Below are 16174 nucleotides of genomic sequence, written 5' to 3' on the forward strand. Positions count from 1 at the left end.
TACACATATCCGAAATTTTCAGAAAAGTTATCAAACATCAATTTTCAATTAGAAGTTTCTGATCGATCATAAGCACTATCGAGTATTTAATTGTCTTGAAAATGAACCGAATAAACCTCCAAAATAATGTTTGGAAATTTCTTCGGTAATCATGGAGGAGGAAAAACTTTTAAATGCTTAAAGAAAATAAAACTCTAATTAAGTAATCTACTGAACAAGTTCACAAACGAAGTCATCAGATAATTAATTAATGATTAATTCTTCTTCAGATAAGACATGAATATAACTGGGAGAAAATAAGCTTTTTAATGATATGGAAATGTTCGGGTCACGTGATAATTTTTTTTTTAATAATTGAATAACAAATATTAGATGGTTTTGAAGATACACATTAAAACATCGTGATGAAATCTAAAAAAAAACTATCCTGAAAAATTAATTATAATTGAAATTACTAGAGGATAAGATAAACATTATTTTTCTGGTTTCAATTAGATCCTTCTTTTAATATCCCGTTTACTTTTTCCTTCCGTTGCCGGTTTAAAACCTTTAAATCTCTTTTTCCATTAATAAATTTTCTAGTAACTGCGGGAAAAAAAAACCTATTTAAAATAGAAATTGATGTTTTCTTCTGTTTTTTAAAACGAACTGTTTTCTTATGATTTTTTCGGCTTATCTTTTGAAAAAAATTAATCTTCTTTGAATAATGAAAATTTTAAAGAATTCTTGAAGTTAGAGTAAGTGAGAGAGTATATATAAGAATACGTATTTTTAAAATTGAAGAAAAATACAATTTTATGCTTCGAATTTTCTTGTTAATATTTTCATGGCTGGGTGTATTCTGGTAAGTAACTGTAAAATATTTAATTTTTTCTCACAAATTTTAAATTTCAAGCAAAAATTTTCGGTTCCTTTTATGAATGAGAAAAATAATATTTTATTGATTCTCAATGTAATTTGAACTTTTACGGTACATTATAACACTATTAAACGATTCGTGTCTTACTTCCAAGATAAACTTCATTTTCTATTCGTTTATGAATTACGTACATCTTTTAACATTCATTTTCGAAACACTAATGTGATTTCAACATCTTAACACATGGAAAATTATAAAGTTTGAAAGTTTTGTGACGTCTATTAAAAAAGATATGAATGATTTCATTTTACTTCCATGTAGAATAACGTCGAAATGTATTAAACTCTTTATTCGTCTTTTTGTAATTAATATTTACTATGTATTGCACCTGAGTTTTGTATGGACATTTGTATGGCTTCCGTGAACTGGTTCAAATCTAAAAAAACAGTAAATAATAAAATTCTTTCGAATATTGCGAAAATAAAACAAATATTAATTTGTCTCAACGGGAGAATATGAAACTGTTTTACCTTAAGGGGTCACATACCTCTTAACATGGGTAAAACTTAAAACATCATTAAAAATACTATTTATGTATAACCATTAATTTATAAGAATTTTTTTCACATATTTTTGATTAAATATGCTATCCTGTGTGCTGGTATAAAATTTTACGTATCTTTAATACATAATTTTTTTTTCAATTTTCAAATACATTAAAAACAGCTTGCGGACATGATAAAATGACATGACTTCAATGTAACCATTCAATATTGAAATTAAAATGAAAGAAACGGTTCATTTCATAAAATGAACTAAAAGATTTTAGATCCATTCATAAATATTTGATTTATAAAAAAATATTTTTTGGAATTAAATTTTAAATAAGAATGAATCAATGCGATTTCAATCTTTTAGTTAATTTTACGAAACCGACCATTTCTTTCATTTTAATTTTAACATTGTATGGTTACATTATTATCATGCCATTTTGCCATCCCCGCGAGCAGTTTTTAATGTATTTTTTTGAAAGTTTTTAAATCACATATTAAAGATATCCTATGCTGGTATAAAATTTTAGATAGCATATTTAATCGAAAATATGAGGAAAAAATTTCTAATAAATCAGTGGTTAAATAGTATTCCCCGTGTTGAGAGGTATGAGACCCTTAATGGGGTTCATATGTTAGAAACAGTCATGTTAATATATAGCCAATGGATTTGTTTCTTTAGCTTACTTAGTTTTAAAAATCGAAAACTTACTGGGATCCTTTGAAAAAATGAATAAATTTCGAATCAAGCATATAATTTTTATTGAAAATAAAATAAAACTGCGAAAATTCAACTCACGTTATTTTAAAGCCAGAACTGAAAAAGTGAAACTAAAATAAGAATATTTTGAAGAATTAATAAACAAACACTCGCTCAGGTGCTCGAGCACCAACAGAATTTTGTAGAATAAGTTTCACACCTCCAGAATTGAATTACAAATGGCAGTTTCCAGCATAAGACTCAATCTGAGCACTCATGGGTCTGAAACACTTCCGAAGCCTATGTGGGTGGTCGTGAGTCAAAGACAGTACGCGAGACGAAATGAGTGTGGTCACTCATACGGTCAATAGCTAAATCATTCATACAGTCACTAACTTGATCACTCGTACAGTCATTAACTTGATTACTCGTACAGTCACTAACTTGATCACTCATACAGTCACTAACTTGATCACGAAAACGGTCACTCCCTTGGTAACTCATACGGTCACTAAATTGATCCCGAAAACGGTCACTCATACAGTCACCAACTTGATTACTAATACGGTCACTCACATCAATAATGACGATCACTGAATTTCACTCACACGATTAAATGAAACAATCAGTCATGCCATGCGCTTGGTCACTCAAACAATCACTCGTATAGCCATGCACTTGGTCACTCAAACAGTCACTCATACTGTCAGTTACTCTACAGTCGTTTAATCATTCATATAGTCATTCAGTCAAACACACAGTCACTCGCTTCATCATTCATACAGTCATTCAGTAACCACACAGTCACTCACTCACTTATAGGGTGACTCAATCAATCGTTCACTCACACAGTCAGGGCAGGCGAAATGCACCGGTGACGAAATGCTGGGGGCGAAAAATTTCCGAATCCCGTTATTCCGACAATGACACGAATAGAAGAAAAAGTAGAATTATGGTAAACTATCAACACGGGACGTTGTGTGGTAAAATAACCGTTGATTATCACGCATGAGCAGTGAATAATCTAATATTGCCATGAAACCTCAATTTAATCCAAAAAAAGTTAAATTGCAAATCAATGTTATCGCGGGGCTCAATTGCGATAAGTGAAGTCAAATAAATATAATACATAAGCAGTGATCGAGGTACAATAAAAGCTGAAAATGAAAGCAAAAAAAACTTAGTTTCATTAAAAACTCGCTTTCTTATTTTCTAAGAATATGACGAGCAAGGCTCTTAGGCCCGTATTACACTATAAAAGTTTTCTAAAAGTCCTTTTAAATAACTTAAAAAATTCAACCAATAAGATTATCGGTTGCATTTGCTCGAATGTAGCCTATGAGTTTTATTGGTTGAATTTTTTGAGTTTTATAAAAGGGATTTTATCAAACTTTTATAGTGTAATACCGGCCTCAGGCTGGAATCTGTGGTGGGCCCCATATCAGATTTTTTTACGGGCACTTGTATAGTGAACTTATAGTTTGAGAATACAGAAAAATTAAGAATTTTTTCGTGCCCCAGGGCTAGAACCCAGGCAGCCCCACCCTTATGGAGGCTCACGATTGCGAGACATCAAACCATGCATCCCCACCCCCCGAAAAAAATTACTTTGATCACTTCTCTAGTGGTATAAGAGCTGCACAGAATATGAAAACTGCCCTTTGGATTCCTATAGAAATGAGAAAAATTCAAAAAATTTCAAATATTTACGTGACCAAATGAAAGTTGCACGATGCTTCCAATATACAGGGTGTTCCATGAATTCGTAAATAGTTTAAAAATTCATAAAAAGTGAAGGATTTGGTATGTTCGAATACGGTTTGCGAAAAAAAGTTTTTTCCACATAGAGGAATTTTGTTCAATTTTTTGTATATAGAGAGCACTGCATAAAAACAAATCACTGGAAATATGCAAATCAGAGTCGTATCAAATGCAGGTTGTACGATTAACAGATTATTTCTTAATTTTCCTGTTGCTGGCACTTAAGGTTTTCATTGTAATGTAGACATTGGTTGATAAAACGCTATTGGTGAAGTTGTTTTACCTCAGCCACGAAACACACCGGCCGAAGCTTTGTGAACGTTCCGGACACAGAGATTGAAGAAAGCTTCTGGTGTAGAATTCTAGGATTTGCTTTCATGCAGCACCCTCTATCAACAAAAATTTTAACGAAATCTTTTTCTGCGTCAAAAAAAAAAATCCCCATTCGTGAGAATAACTATTTCACAAACCACATTCAAATGTACCAAATACAAGGCCACAACAGGCAAAATGTCCAACGAAACCAATTCTTTCAATTTTTATAAATTTTGATTGTTTGATCATTTTGTCGCACCATAGTCAAAATGACTATGGTGCGACAAAATGTACGTGCGACAATACGTGCGACGTATGGTGCGACAATAATTAGACCGAGATCCACAGTTTATCGCCAATTCTAAAACAGCCTTTTCTATTGTACTCACCGAGAGGCTGGTGCACTAACCCCTCGGTGTGGGACTCTCTGCGGTAGTAATCTTTTTGTATGGTCATGTAAGCGTTTCTCTTTTGATAATGTGTCAGAAGAATTTCTGACAAAAGGACGAACCGGGTATCTATCTAACTCGTGAAACCTGTAAACACTCTTTGGTGCTTTAGTCGAGTATCTCATGGGCTACCACGACCTTTTATGAATTTTTAAACTACTCACGAATTTATGGGACACTTCGTATAAAATCGTTCAAGAACTAATTTTTTTACGTTGTTTTGTGGCAAGAGTATTGTGAAAACACGAGTGTTGATTAATTATTGATCAGGTGAAATGCAAAACACAGTTAATTATCCTTAAACCCAGGTGATTCAAAACTCCACTTAAAAACTTTGACAGTTGCTAGCGAGTCTCAAAATGGGCAATTTTCAAAAGAAAACCCATGATCAAAAATCTAAATCTACTAAAATAAAAGGTCACACAGGAAAAACAAATGCTTCTGAAAATATGAAACATTTTTTTCCTTCGATGTATGACAATCACTAACCATAAAAGTGTAACAAAGAATGTCAAATTACTGAAATTACACTCCGTATTAAAATGGAAAAAAAAATTAATTGTAACTTGAATATAGACATCAAAATTTTTCTTACGTAGCCACATTCGATAGAAAAAAAACAATTTTTCTATCCGTAAACCGCAAACCTCTGAAAAGCGATCAGCACATTATCCTTTTAAAAAAAGGAAAAAATTCCATTCCTTTTTTTTTGTAGAAATTCCAGGATATCCGATTTTGACAGGCAACAAAATTTGATAAGTTAGAAATAAAAATGAAATATATTTCTTTTTAAAAAATATATATATACGAAAATTATAAAAAATAAAGTTGACAGCGCTAATTACCTTTTCTCACTCACATAACAAATTTAAGAAATTCTATCCTTCCTTTTCAGCGGATTTTTTCCCGCTTTTACGGAGAAACTGTGAACGTTATATATTTTTTTTTTTTCCGGACAGTAATTGAACGTTGGAAATTCCACAGGATAATATCTTTTGATGTATCATCCGGGTACACCATATGCTCGTTTTTCTGGTATTTTTTAATGTAGAAAAAACTTATAGCTTTTTCTTCTTTTGATTGTCATTTTTCTTTTCAATGTTGTTATTGATATTTTTTTAATGGTTCGATATCGGAATGTGTATTGTCACGATATGGCTAGAAATGTTTTTTTCCTCTTTTGTATGTTTTTGATATTTTCTTAACTGGCAAACTTTTAAATTTTTGGTCAAGAAATAGGAATAAAAGATTCTTTCGAACTTTCTAATTTATTTGTTTTGTGTGTGTGGTCATGTATGTATTTGATAATGTCCAAATCCAGTCTTGACACTTTGCGAAGCGTCTATTTTAATCACTTTACCATCAAACACCAGTGGAATAAATTAAAAAAAAGTTTTCTTTCCTCTGTCCTCTTCACCGCGAAACTTTGTTGCAACCCTACGAAAATGAACGTGCTTTTTACCTCTGTGATGTTTATCCTTCTACTATGTACATCTAAGAGCGAAAAAGTACAGGTCCCGTAGGTGAGGGTTGAATAGGGAAATCTATTTCGCACCTACTCTATTATCTGTAAGAGAGGGGAGGGGGAGAGATAAGAGAGTATATATGTAATAGATAAGTCTCTCTCTCTCTTCTATTTAAGTATTGCACTGTTTTCCTTTTTCATTTGTTTTTTCTTTACTTTTCTACTTTACCTTTCCTTTCTTTTTCTAACATGCGGTTAGGTTTCGACGAGGTTACCATATTTATCACTGAGTGGTCAAACAGAGGTAATCGGAATTTCTTACCAATTGCTTGTAAGTGAATCGGTTAATGGGAAAATTCTACACGGACATATACCTAGAAATGTGCGCTATTAGGCATTTCATTGGGTGGAAAACTGGATTCGTTACTTCGCAGAGGCACTCTTTGTAACTGTTTTCTGCATGCAGTATACTAAGGCACCTGTAAAAGAGAGCGTAATCGTCGTCCTTCATCTTTGTACAAAAAGCTGGTATGCCGCTCGAATTTATGTCTATTCGTTAAGAAAAGAGCAGGATGGGAAAAGCGGTTGGCTATATTGGTAATACTGACGTCACTCGTTTACTCAATTACAGCTTAAGGGTTTCAAGGAGCTATACTCTATACGATTACTGTTATATCGTTATAGGACACGAGTCTACCGTATAATCCTTAAAGCTATAATTGACAAACAAAAACTCTTTCCTGAATAGATATTGACTTAATTCTACAGAAAATTTTCCGTCTATCGCCGCTAGACAAATTCAAAAAACTAATTTTTCAACATAAACTGTAATTTCATCTCGGTTCCACAGAAACAAAAAAAAAAATTCGAAACTTTTTCAATTTTCTGAATTATCAAACTAATCAATACCAACGCAAGAACCAATATCATTTCTTTATATCACGCTTTATATTTACCAAACAAGTTTTCTTTCATCATCTTAATTTAATAAAAAATAGTATTTTTGATTACATGCATTTTTCCAGAAACTGAAGTGAAAAAAAAAATTCATTCACATTTTATTATTATTGTTCAAAAAGTACCCACGCAATTCCCACAAAATAAATTAACAACGTACGAAAAATAAAAGTATTCTTCCATATAAGAAAAAGCATCGCCAACTTTTATGGGAATTTCAGGGTTAAGGAGAAGAAAAATCCATTTGCCTTCAGACCATGTGAACGAATTTACTTTCTCGATGATGGAACTCGCAGATGAAAGTTGTTGCTCGAAGCGTCTCGCTCTTCTTCGTTTGTGGTTACTACAAGTTTCGAGTTAAGATAGACTAAGATACATCTCCACAAGATTTTTTTACGTATATATACATGTAATATAAGCACCTCAAACAGCCCAAGGGCTGAAGAATCTCATCGATCCACAAATTCATCCCAAAAAAAAAAAGTTTTTACTACTCAAGAGATCCGAGTGTTTATTGAGTTTCATTCCCCACTAGAGCAAAACTCTTCAAAACTGCGATATACATGTATGTTAGTACATACCTACAGGTATTTTTCCAGTTTGAGATGTCTAGCATGTTTTCCGGTTTGATAACTCATTTTCCTGAATGATAACCTGGAATGTGATTTCTAGAGCTAGTGGTTTCTCGCTTCGTGTTTTTTATTTGGCTCGAAGTATTCTTATATAGTGATTTGGAAACATTTCAAGTTAAACTGAGCTTTTCATTGTAAATTCCTGTTATATTACCTATATTTATTTGTATTTATTCGTTGTTTTTCGTTTTTTAGCCATGAAACCAAGACATCGTCATGGTTGCCACCCGTTGAGTCTTGGGATTCCGGAGGAGTGGGACTTCCTTATGGATGGGAGGCTGCTTTTGATCGGGATGGCAAAACATACTTCATCAAGTAAGTCTTCTTACGTTATTTATCTATGAAGTTGAAAATTTCTGTACGCTTTCCGTGCAACAAAAAAGGTACAACTTTCGATGAACAATTAGAAAATTAACCTTTTAACTGCCTGTAGATTGACTTTCTTCCCACCCACGATGGAAAAAATTCCCGCGTTTCTTTATTTCAGTACCTCTATTTCCTTTTGGGGAAGATAGATAGCGTGTTCTGAATGAAATGAATATTTCTTGGCACTTGCAGCTCTTTGAAAACCAATGCATATTTCGAACCTCTTGACACAAAAAGGCCACTAAATACCAGAGGACAAAAACATATTTATGCGTCATCTATACGTCATTCTAAGTACTTTGAAACATGGATATTAATGAAAATCATCAATAAAAATTGGCTGTCTATAAAGAACGGACGTAGCTACTGATTGACTAATAAACAATTGCATGCATTCCTTTAGAAGATATCACAAAAAAGTAGTGATTGTAAGAAATTTGAATTCACTCAAATTGAAAGTAATTTATTTCAGATAAATAAAATTGGCGACAGGAGGTAAGTTACATTCAGATATTCAAAGGAATTAAGTCCATGAAACCCTGGTAGAGCTCTTTTGAGTGAAATAATTACTTAAAAAGCAATAATTAAAGGCGCCTTTTTAGGGTGTCAGGTGAATCTAAGGTTTCGCCCCCATAATGCTTAATGACAGCTAATACTTAAGCTAGCGAAGCGCGCTACTGTTCTTGAATCAGTAATGATGAAGGGAGTTTGATGGGGGTTAGAATTACCCATTTGGAACCCGGTATCACTAATTATGGTTTCCGGGATTTTTTAGTGCACTTTCTGAGAGACTGAAGATGTCAATACGCCCGACAATCCCTGAAAGAAATGCTGTCCACTCTGTCAGTCACGGATTTTAGTGAAGATTTTATAAAAATGTATAGAAAATTTTTTTTTAGTAATTTATTTAAATTTTTTAAGTAAAGTTTTTTGTAGTATTGTGTGCAAAAGAGTGCAAATAACACAGCATAATTGTAATGAGCATTTATATTTGCAGAAAATTAATTTCCAAAAATCATGAAATAGCAATAAGAATTTGAAATAAAAATTTATAAACTGCCAAAAATCAAATCCCATACCAAAAAACAACGAGAGAGAAAACAATACAAACTAACAAAAAAAAAAGCTAAATTTAAATTTGTATAAAATTGGAAAAATACATAATTATTTTAAAATAAAATTAAATATTCAAAAAAATCGGTAAAATTAAAAAATATAAAAATTCGTAAAACACAAAAATACATAAAAAAAATTAAAACTCATAAAATTTAAGATTGTAATATAATGTGATTTAATGTAAATTGATTGTAATATAATAACAAATTCAAAAAAATATTCTCATTTATAAAGATAATTTTTTTTAATAAAATTTTAAAAACTTTGAAATGATTATTGAATAAATTAAACAAAATTGAATTTTTATAGTTTAATGTTTTCTTTTAATTCGAGTAATAAATGTAATTAAACATAATCATTAAACTCACAAGCAATCGTTGGATACATATTTCTATGTTTGTCATTTATGCAGATCCGCTCTTCTTTTGGTCCTCACATGTATACATTCATGAACATGGACTAAGGATTGCAAAAAAGAAGAGACAAAGTCTTCCTTAAGAACTATTCTTGTTTCTGGCTTCTTTTGTCGGTGAGAAAGTAATTTGTAAGTCTGCCTAGATCAAAATAAATGAACGCATGTTGACAAAGTGCTGAGAATATTGCCCGTAATTCCCTTTACTCCAGAGAAATATATAAGGGCGGCTTATATGCCTGCTTCCCTTCTGACTAGGATCATTGGTATGATTCCCTTTGAGGTTAAGGAAAATGAAAGACATCAGAATAACAGCCGTATGTTACTTTTCGTCGGAATTTTTTGTCGTTAGGATACTCCGCCATTTCTGTGGGCCGCCATTACATTTTACCTCATCAAAGACCAGTCGGGAGTGCCTCGAGATATTTTTAGGACAAAATGTCGTCGAGCATGTTAATAGAGGTGTGATTCCCAACGAGTGGGTCATGGCTATTTAGGGTACCGATGGAGTGCTTTGAGATCAATCGTAGGTGCCGCGAGAGCGTGCAGAGAACGTGAAATGTTTCTAAAGTAAATGTAGGTATTCGAAACTTTATAGTACAGGGTGTCCGGTTAGAAGTATCGTAAAGTAATGGCTGTTGCGGTAAAAGCCGGAGGACTGCTAAAAAACCTAGGTTTTATAGATAAGACCTAGGTCTTTTACCAAAGCCAGTTGGAAAAAGCCCGAAATACGTTTGTTAAGGCTTTCATTTCGGAGTTCTACCAAGTCAAAAACGTTTTTGATGAATCGATTAACCATCATGAACTAACTTATTAGTTCCTGGTCGCTTGGTAATTAATAATTATAATTTTTTTACCAATTATAATTGGTTAGCAGTGCGAGCAGCAAGTCGTCAACACAAAGTGAAATTTTTAATTACGCACTTATAATTATAAATTAATTAATAATCATCATTCATTGGTTATTTTTCAATCGGATATAATTATTAAGTAATTAATTCATATTTAAGCATCAAGAATTAATAAGTTCATGATGGTTGATTGATTCATTATGAACATGCTTTTACTCATCGGAGTAAATTGTTTATTTATTAATTCTTCATTGATTAAATAATTGCATAATTGTCGTCAGAAACTAATTTATTGATGGTAGTTTATTCATTTTAATTATTAATTAATAGCGGCAGGAAGTAATAAGTTCATGATGATTAATTTATCCATTGAAAACGGTTGTTGACTTGGTAAAAGTCTGAAATGTAAACGTTAACAAGCGTATTTTGGGGCTTTCACCAACTCATCTCAGTAAAACTTAGCTTTCATTAGTCTTAGGGCATTTATTGTAACAGCTGTACTACTACGATGAATTTCTAACGAATTGATTCATGCCATACGCCGGAACGTGTGTGTGTGTGCGTGCGCGTACGTGCGATGCTCGTTTAAGAGAGCAGGAATTCTTATATTTATAATTAGTCATTGGTGACCTCACTACAACCCATTGGTTTTAGATACCTTTATTTCCGAAACCCTGTATAATAATTGTCAAGAGAAATAAGGGTGCAAAAAAATCAATCGATCGATCAATTGTAATTCATTTTAGAGATTCGATACGTCTCATACAAAAAGACCAAAAGACCATCTTTGTGGTAAGACATCTCTCGACTCTTTCTTCGTTCAAAGGTAATCTCAATGTTAATTTAAGTGACATCTACTGCTGCTAAATAAAGTGAAGACTTATCTGTCTTTGTGGAAAAGAATATAAAGAATAAGTCAATTTCGTTAGGGACATTGCCAAGTTTTCTCGGAGGAAAAGGGTTCTGATGAACACAGTGGGGGGGGGGGGATCTTTTCGCCGAAGGAGAAGGGAATTGTCCACCAGCAGAACCACCAGTCCCAGTGCCTCATTCTCTTCTTAATACCCTTCTAATTAGACGAAGTACAACAGTTAATCTTTTCCGAGTGAGACTCAAACCAACTCTCGTTACCGAAACTGCTAATTAAGCGAATGGATTCCATTTTAGTTTTGAGAAAAGACTCGAAAATTTCGTGTTCTGAATACATTTTCTTCATTAAAACTTCAAAATTGGAAGAAAAAGAAAATCTTTTTTTTTTTTCCCCCCTTTCGCTCGCTCTTTTACAAAATTTCAATCTATTCTCGAAGAGATATCCGCTTCTATCACACCTTAAGTATCGGAGCTGCTCTCTTCTTAAAGAGTTCCTTCCACCATGTTTGAGGGAGTTCGGTTATTTTTTTTTTCCTTTATTGTTTTCCTTCAAGGTAATCTTCACACCCCCCTTCCCTGCTGTGTGTTAATTTAGTTTGTGCACTGCGTGGATACTTCGAATTAATTCATTTTTCGAACTTCCCCCCCCCCCATTTTCAATTATACCGTTCGTTACTCGGAGTATTAAATAAGATATTTTACGATATATATCTCAGTTTTATACTTTGAATAACGATGTAGATTAACTTATCAAATTTTTATCCATCAATGGAACTCTGCTGACGTTTTTAATTAGGTTTTTTTAAATTAAGTTTAAACTTTATTCTGCTTTGCGTGGTATGTGCATTTTTGGATGTGAAATACCGATAGCCCTTAATTCGGAAATATAGGTAGACAACCCAGTAGTTTCAGCTGTTGGACAGCCACTTTTAGCTAGCTGAGGGGGGTCCCCTAGGGTATCACCATACCCAAGGGGGCCCATGTTGCTCTGTTGAAAGAGCTCTGGTGTAAGGGAACCTTGGATTAATTATCACTTTTGTGAGGGAGTTTAAAGTTAGAGAAGGAACGACGTATGCATTGATGTTATTCACTGTATATTGCTATGTAAGAGAGTAAAATACCCCCCCCCCCCGTGACTTATTCAGTTTAAAAGAATGACAATAACCATAAAAATGGTGATTCTCACACGCATAACAACACAAGGTTCCATCTATCTGTTCAATAATTATAAAAATGTAAGTAGATATTTCATCATTGTATGGCTAAATTTCTAAAAAAAATTTCATCTGAGAACGCAAGGAAATTAGGCTGATGATAAAGTAGAGTTCAAAATGTATGAGTTTATCTGGAAATTCCGGTGATAGAAGACCGGCAATGCTTGTACAGTACTAGAAATTTTGCCACCCTTTGTCTGTCTGAAAATAGTTTTCTTTCTTGACGTCTATTGCCCTAATACAGTGGTTTCGGTAAATGTGGGTCACGACTCAATGGGAAAGGGTTGGTGTGATTTAGGGCACAAATTTGCGTACTTTTGCCGACCGTGGCTCCCTTGTTGCGAGCACTTTTTCCACGCCTTCCCAGAATAGTCTAAAAAAAGTCACTTCAAAACACTGAATGGGAAATCATCAATGTCAACATCTCGCCGTGACGTTCTTAACAAAGTAAATACGGTTCATGACGCCCCAAGGACCCGCGGCGCGCACTTTGAGAAACAGTAGTCCAGTTTCACAGAAAAAAAATAACTCAAAAATTTGAGGTGTTCTTTGTCTGAGACAAACTTGCCACTAATATAGTGTGGGCGTTTCTGTTTGATGTTTTGGGCTGTCAAATTACAATTAGGGCTGGGAGACTAAATCAGGTCAGAGCCGCAACTGGGGGCGGGTCTGGTGCACCGGGCACTGTCCAACAGGGGGCGCAAATTTCGTCAGTTAACCTCTCATTCAACATTACAAAGGGGCGCCGAAATGCGTGCTTGCCCCGGCTGACCAAGCATTTAGTAGCGGCCCTAAGTCGGATCAAAACAAGTAAAATATCATATTATTTTTGAAACATAGTGAAAACCGCTGTAGAAAAACGACAAAGCTAGTGATTTTTTATGGCATCTTGTTTGCAAGAAAATTAGTCTGTCACAGACGATTCCGGTAGCAGACTGAAGTTGTACAACAATGGTTCTCAAACTTTGTTCACTCGTGGCTTCCTTTTTCTAGTCAACGTTTATACACGGCTCCCAAAAATACTCTAAGAACAAACCACTCCAAATGAACGAACACGCACGCGTGAACAGTGCTGTAATCCGTAACTAGCCATTCTTGTGCCCTGTGCAATAATTTGCATTTAGTCCCATTCTGCCTCTTCCCCCCCCCCTTCTTAGAGCACCTGTTGCACCTTCCTAGTTACGGCACTGCATATAAATATCGCATTCTCACCGCGACGTCCTGACAAAAGTTGACGACGCCCCTTGGAGCCACGATGCTCATTTTGAGAACCACTGGTTTACAAATAAAAGCTTTCAAAACATTCCTGAGCCGAAACAGCACCGCACCAGTGATAGGCCAATCTCTAATATGGTGTTGGCAAACAGGGGGGAGGGGGGCATTTGTCGGAAGATGAATAGGGAGTCAAATTTTGCTGAGGGATTCTGCCAAAAGGGAAGTCACCTTGAAAATTTTTGATTGAAAAGTTCCTTTATACAAAAAAGAAGGAACCTAATTTTTTAAAAACCACGTCTGTAGACATGGCCACCACCAGAGGCTTGGTCACTTGATCAGCAGGGGATAAGTACGCATTTTGTCACCCCCCCCCCCCGTAATGTTGAAAGAGTGGTAAAAGGGTTGAAATTTGTGCCGTCTCTGGTGCGGCGCCCAGGACACTAGACCCACCTGCTTCTCTTTAGTTGCGACCCTGTCTGTAGAGACCTGAACCTGAAGAACAAAATACTCGTGTTTTCATCCCTTATTAAAATTTGGACCTCCCTGAATGATGGATGCGACTGGAGAAAATATGGTCATGCTGTCTATGTCCGACTCTTCTGTAGAGACCTAAAGAGAGCGGAATTTTTGGAAGAGCAGGAAAAGAGGGGCATTGAATAGCAAAAGAGTTTGACTAGCATTTCTAAAGTATTGTATTTACTTGTACTTATTTACCACTCTCACTTTCCCCCCTCAAAACGATTTCGATGTGTACAAATCTGCAAGAAAGAAAACACCATCATAACAAATCTGACATAAAAAATGCCGCCCCTGTAAACACGTCGCCTCACGCCAGGAACCGGAACCCTGATTTTTGGTAACTCTGATTTTTTGGTAACTCTGTAGCAGGTGCGCTGAACCAAAGCCCCCTCCCACTATCTGGCAGGCTTTGGTACAACTGCAGATATAGGATGGAGAATAGACCACAAACTTTTTCGGACGTTTTCCGTCAGCAATTCGCATCATGTATTCAGTAGGATGGACGGAAGTCCTGTGGCATTCCGATGTGTTTTTTTTCTCCGTTCACAGTACGTTACGTGAAATCTCAAATATACTTGGTAGGGTTCAGATTTAGTGATTTCAGGTGGCCATTACATGACATGACCACCAGATAAGCTTTTCTTGAATCATGATTACCTTACTTTTAACTTGAATGGCAGTGCATTGTCAAATTGAAAGTAATCGAACCCGCTAGAATTGATAAGAATTCATTATTAAATGCATTATTTCAGACAAAATATGGTCATTGCTTTCCCCCGTTACAGATATTTGCAGGTGCACTAGTGAAGGACGACTCCTATCAAAAGACAACTTTTAAAATATGAGGACCTTTAACCTTAAATCCGGGGGGTGGGGGGCGGGGCAGACACACAAATCTTTAAGGCTACAAAAAAGGGAGTAAAGGGGAAAAAATTGCAAACTAGAAAATTGTAAATTGACCTGCTCATTTCTAGAATCACACCTCATACGTATATTTAGGGATAAGTAAACATTGTACACATTTCTTAGGTCATCGAAGTTCCTTAGAGGCCTTTCACACGGAGCGGATGCGGGTCCGGAAGAAGTTTTAACAATTGGAATATACTGCGCCTTTCAGACGAGCCGAAATTTCTCCGCACCTAGGAAATGTTCATGCGGGTCCGGACGTCGGCCGCATGTGTCAAAACCTAAGTGCGGGCTCCGCATCCGCACATAGAAGTTTTGACAATAGGTTTATTCGGAGCGAATTCGTCCGCATCTTTGGTTACTTTTTGAAGGTGATTTTTCACGGAATTTTTTTAATTATTTGCCATAAATACCCTTAAAAACACCATATGATGGTCCCTGCTCATTAATATATAATGTACCTACATACGTCTATCCCTCCGTTTCCTTCTGAGATGGAGATATAGCAACTTTAACTGGCTTTTGTCCATATTTCACAATTTTATACAATAAAACCTGCCAACAACGGCCACTGACGGGACCAAAATTATAAGCCATTACGAATATTTAATTGACTACATACTTTAATAAATTTCAAATTTAATTAAAAAATTTTAATGTTTTTTCTTTTTAAATATTTGAAATTATTTAAAAAATATAAATATTTAAAATTATTTTAAATATTTATTATTTTTTAAATTTTTAATCTTTTAATTTTTTTTAACTTAAAAAAATACACTTTTATTAAACAATGTTATTACTCAGTTATTGTTCACTCAGGGCCGGATTAAGACGTTTGAAGGCCCTAGCACTTGAATATTTTTGGTGGTTTCCCCCGATACCTACAAGTTTATTTTACTCGATATTCAGTCTATAAACTGAAAAAAATGAAATTTTATATTTCAGAGGTGACTAATCTAAGGATGGGATTTCACTATAAAAGGTTTATGAAAGTTATTTTATAAAACTTGAAAAAA

General features: G+C 34.5%; 1 protein-coding gene across 6 annotated transcripts in view; it reads left to right on the top strand.

The window, feature by feature from the left end:
* The window catches only part of LOC149088506 (uncharacterized), a 531717-nt gene that overhangs the window by 425380 nt on the left and 90163 nt on the right, over positions 1 to 16174 (top strand). For all 6 annotated transcript variants that reach the window (XM_089247938.1, XM_089247947.1, XM_089247965.1 and 3 more), the window contains one exon: positions 7885 to 8004. In XM_089247938.1, the coding sequence (XP_089104064.1) occupies positions 7885 to 8004 (120 nt within the window). The remainder of the gene's footprint in view (positions 1 to 7884; positions 8005 to 16174) is intronic.

This window comes from Pholcus phalangioides, unplaced genomic scaffold (genome assembly GCF_987345545.1).
Source record: "Pholcus phalangioides strain wild (caught in Gottingen) unplaced genomic scaffold, Ppha-v1.0 ptg000003l_1, whole genome shotgun sequence".
Taxonomy (NCBI): Eukaryota; Metazoa; Arthropoda; class Arachnida; order Araneae; family Pholcidae; genus Pholcus; species Pholcus phalangioides.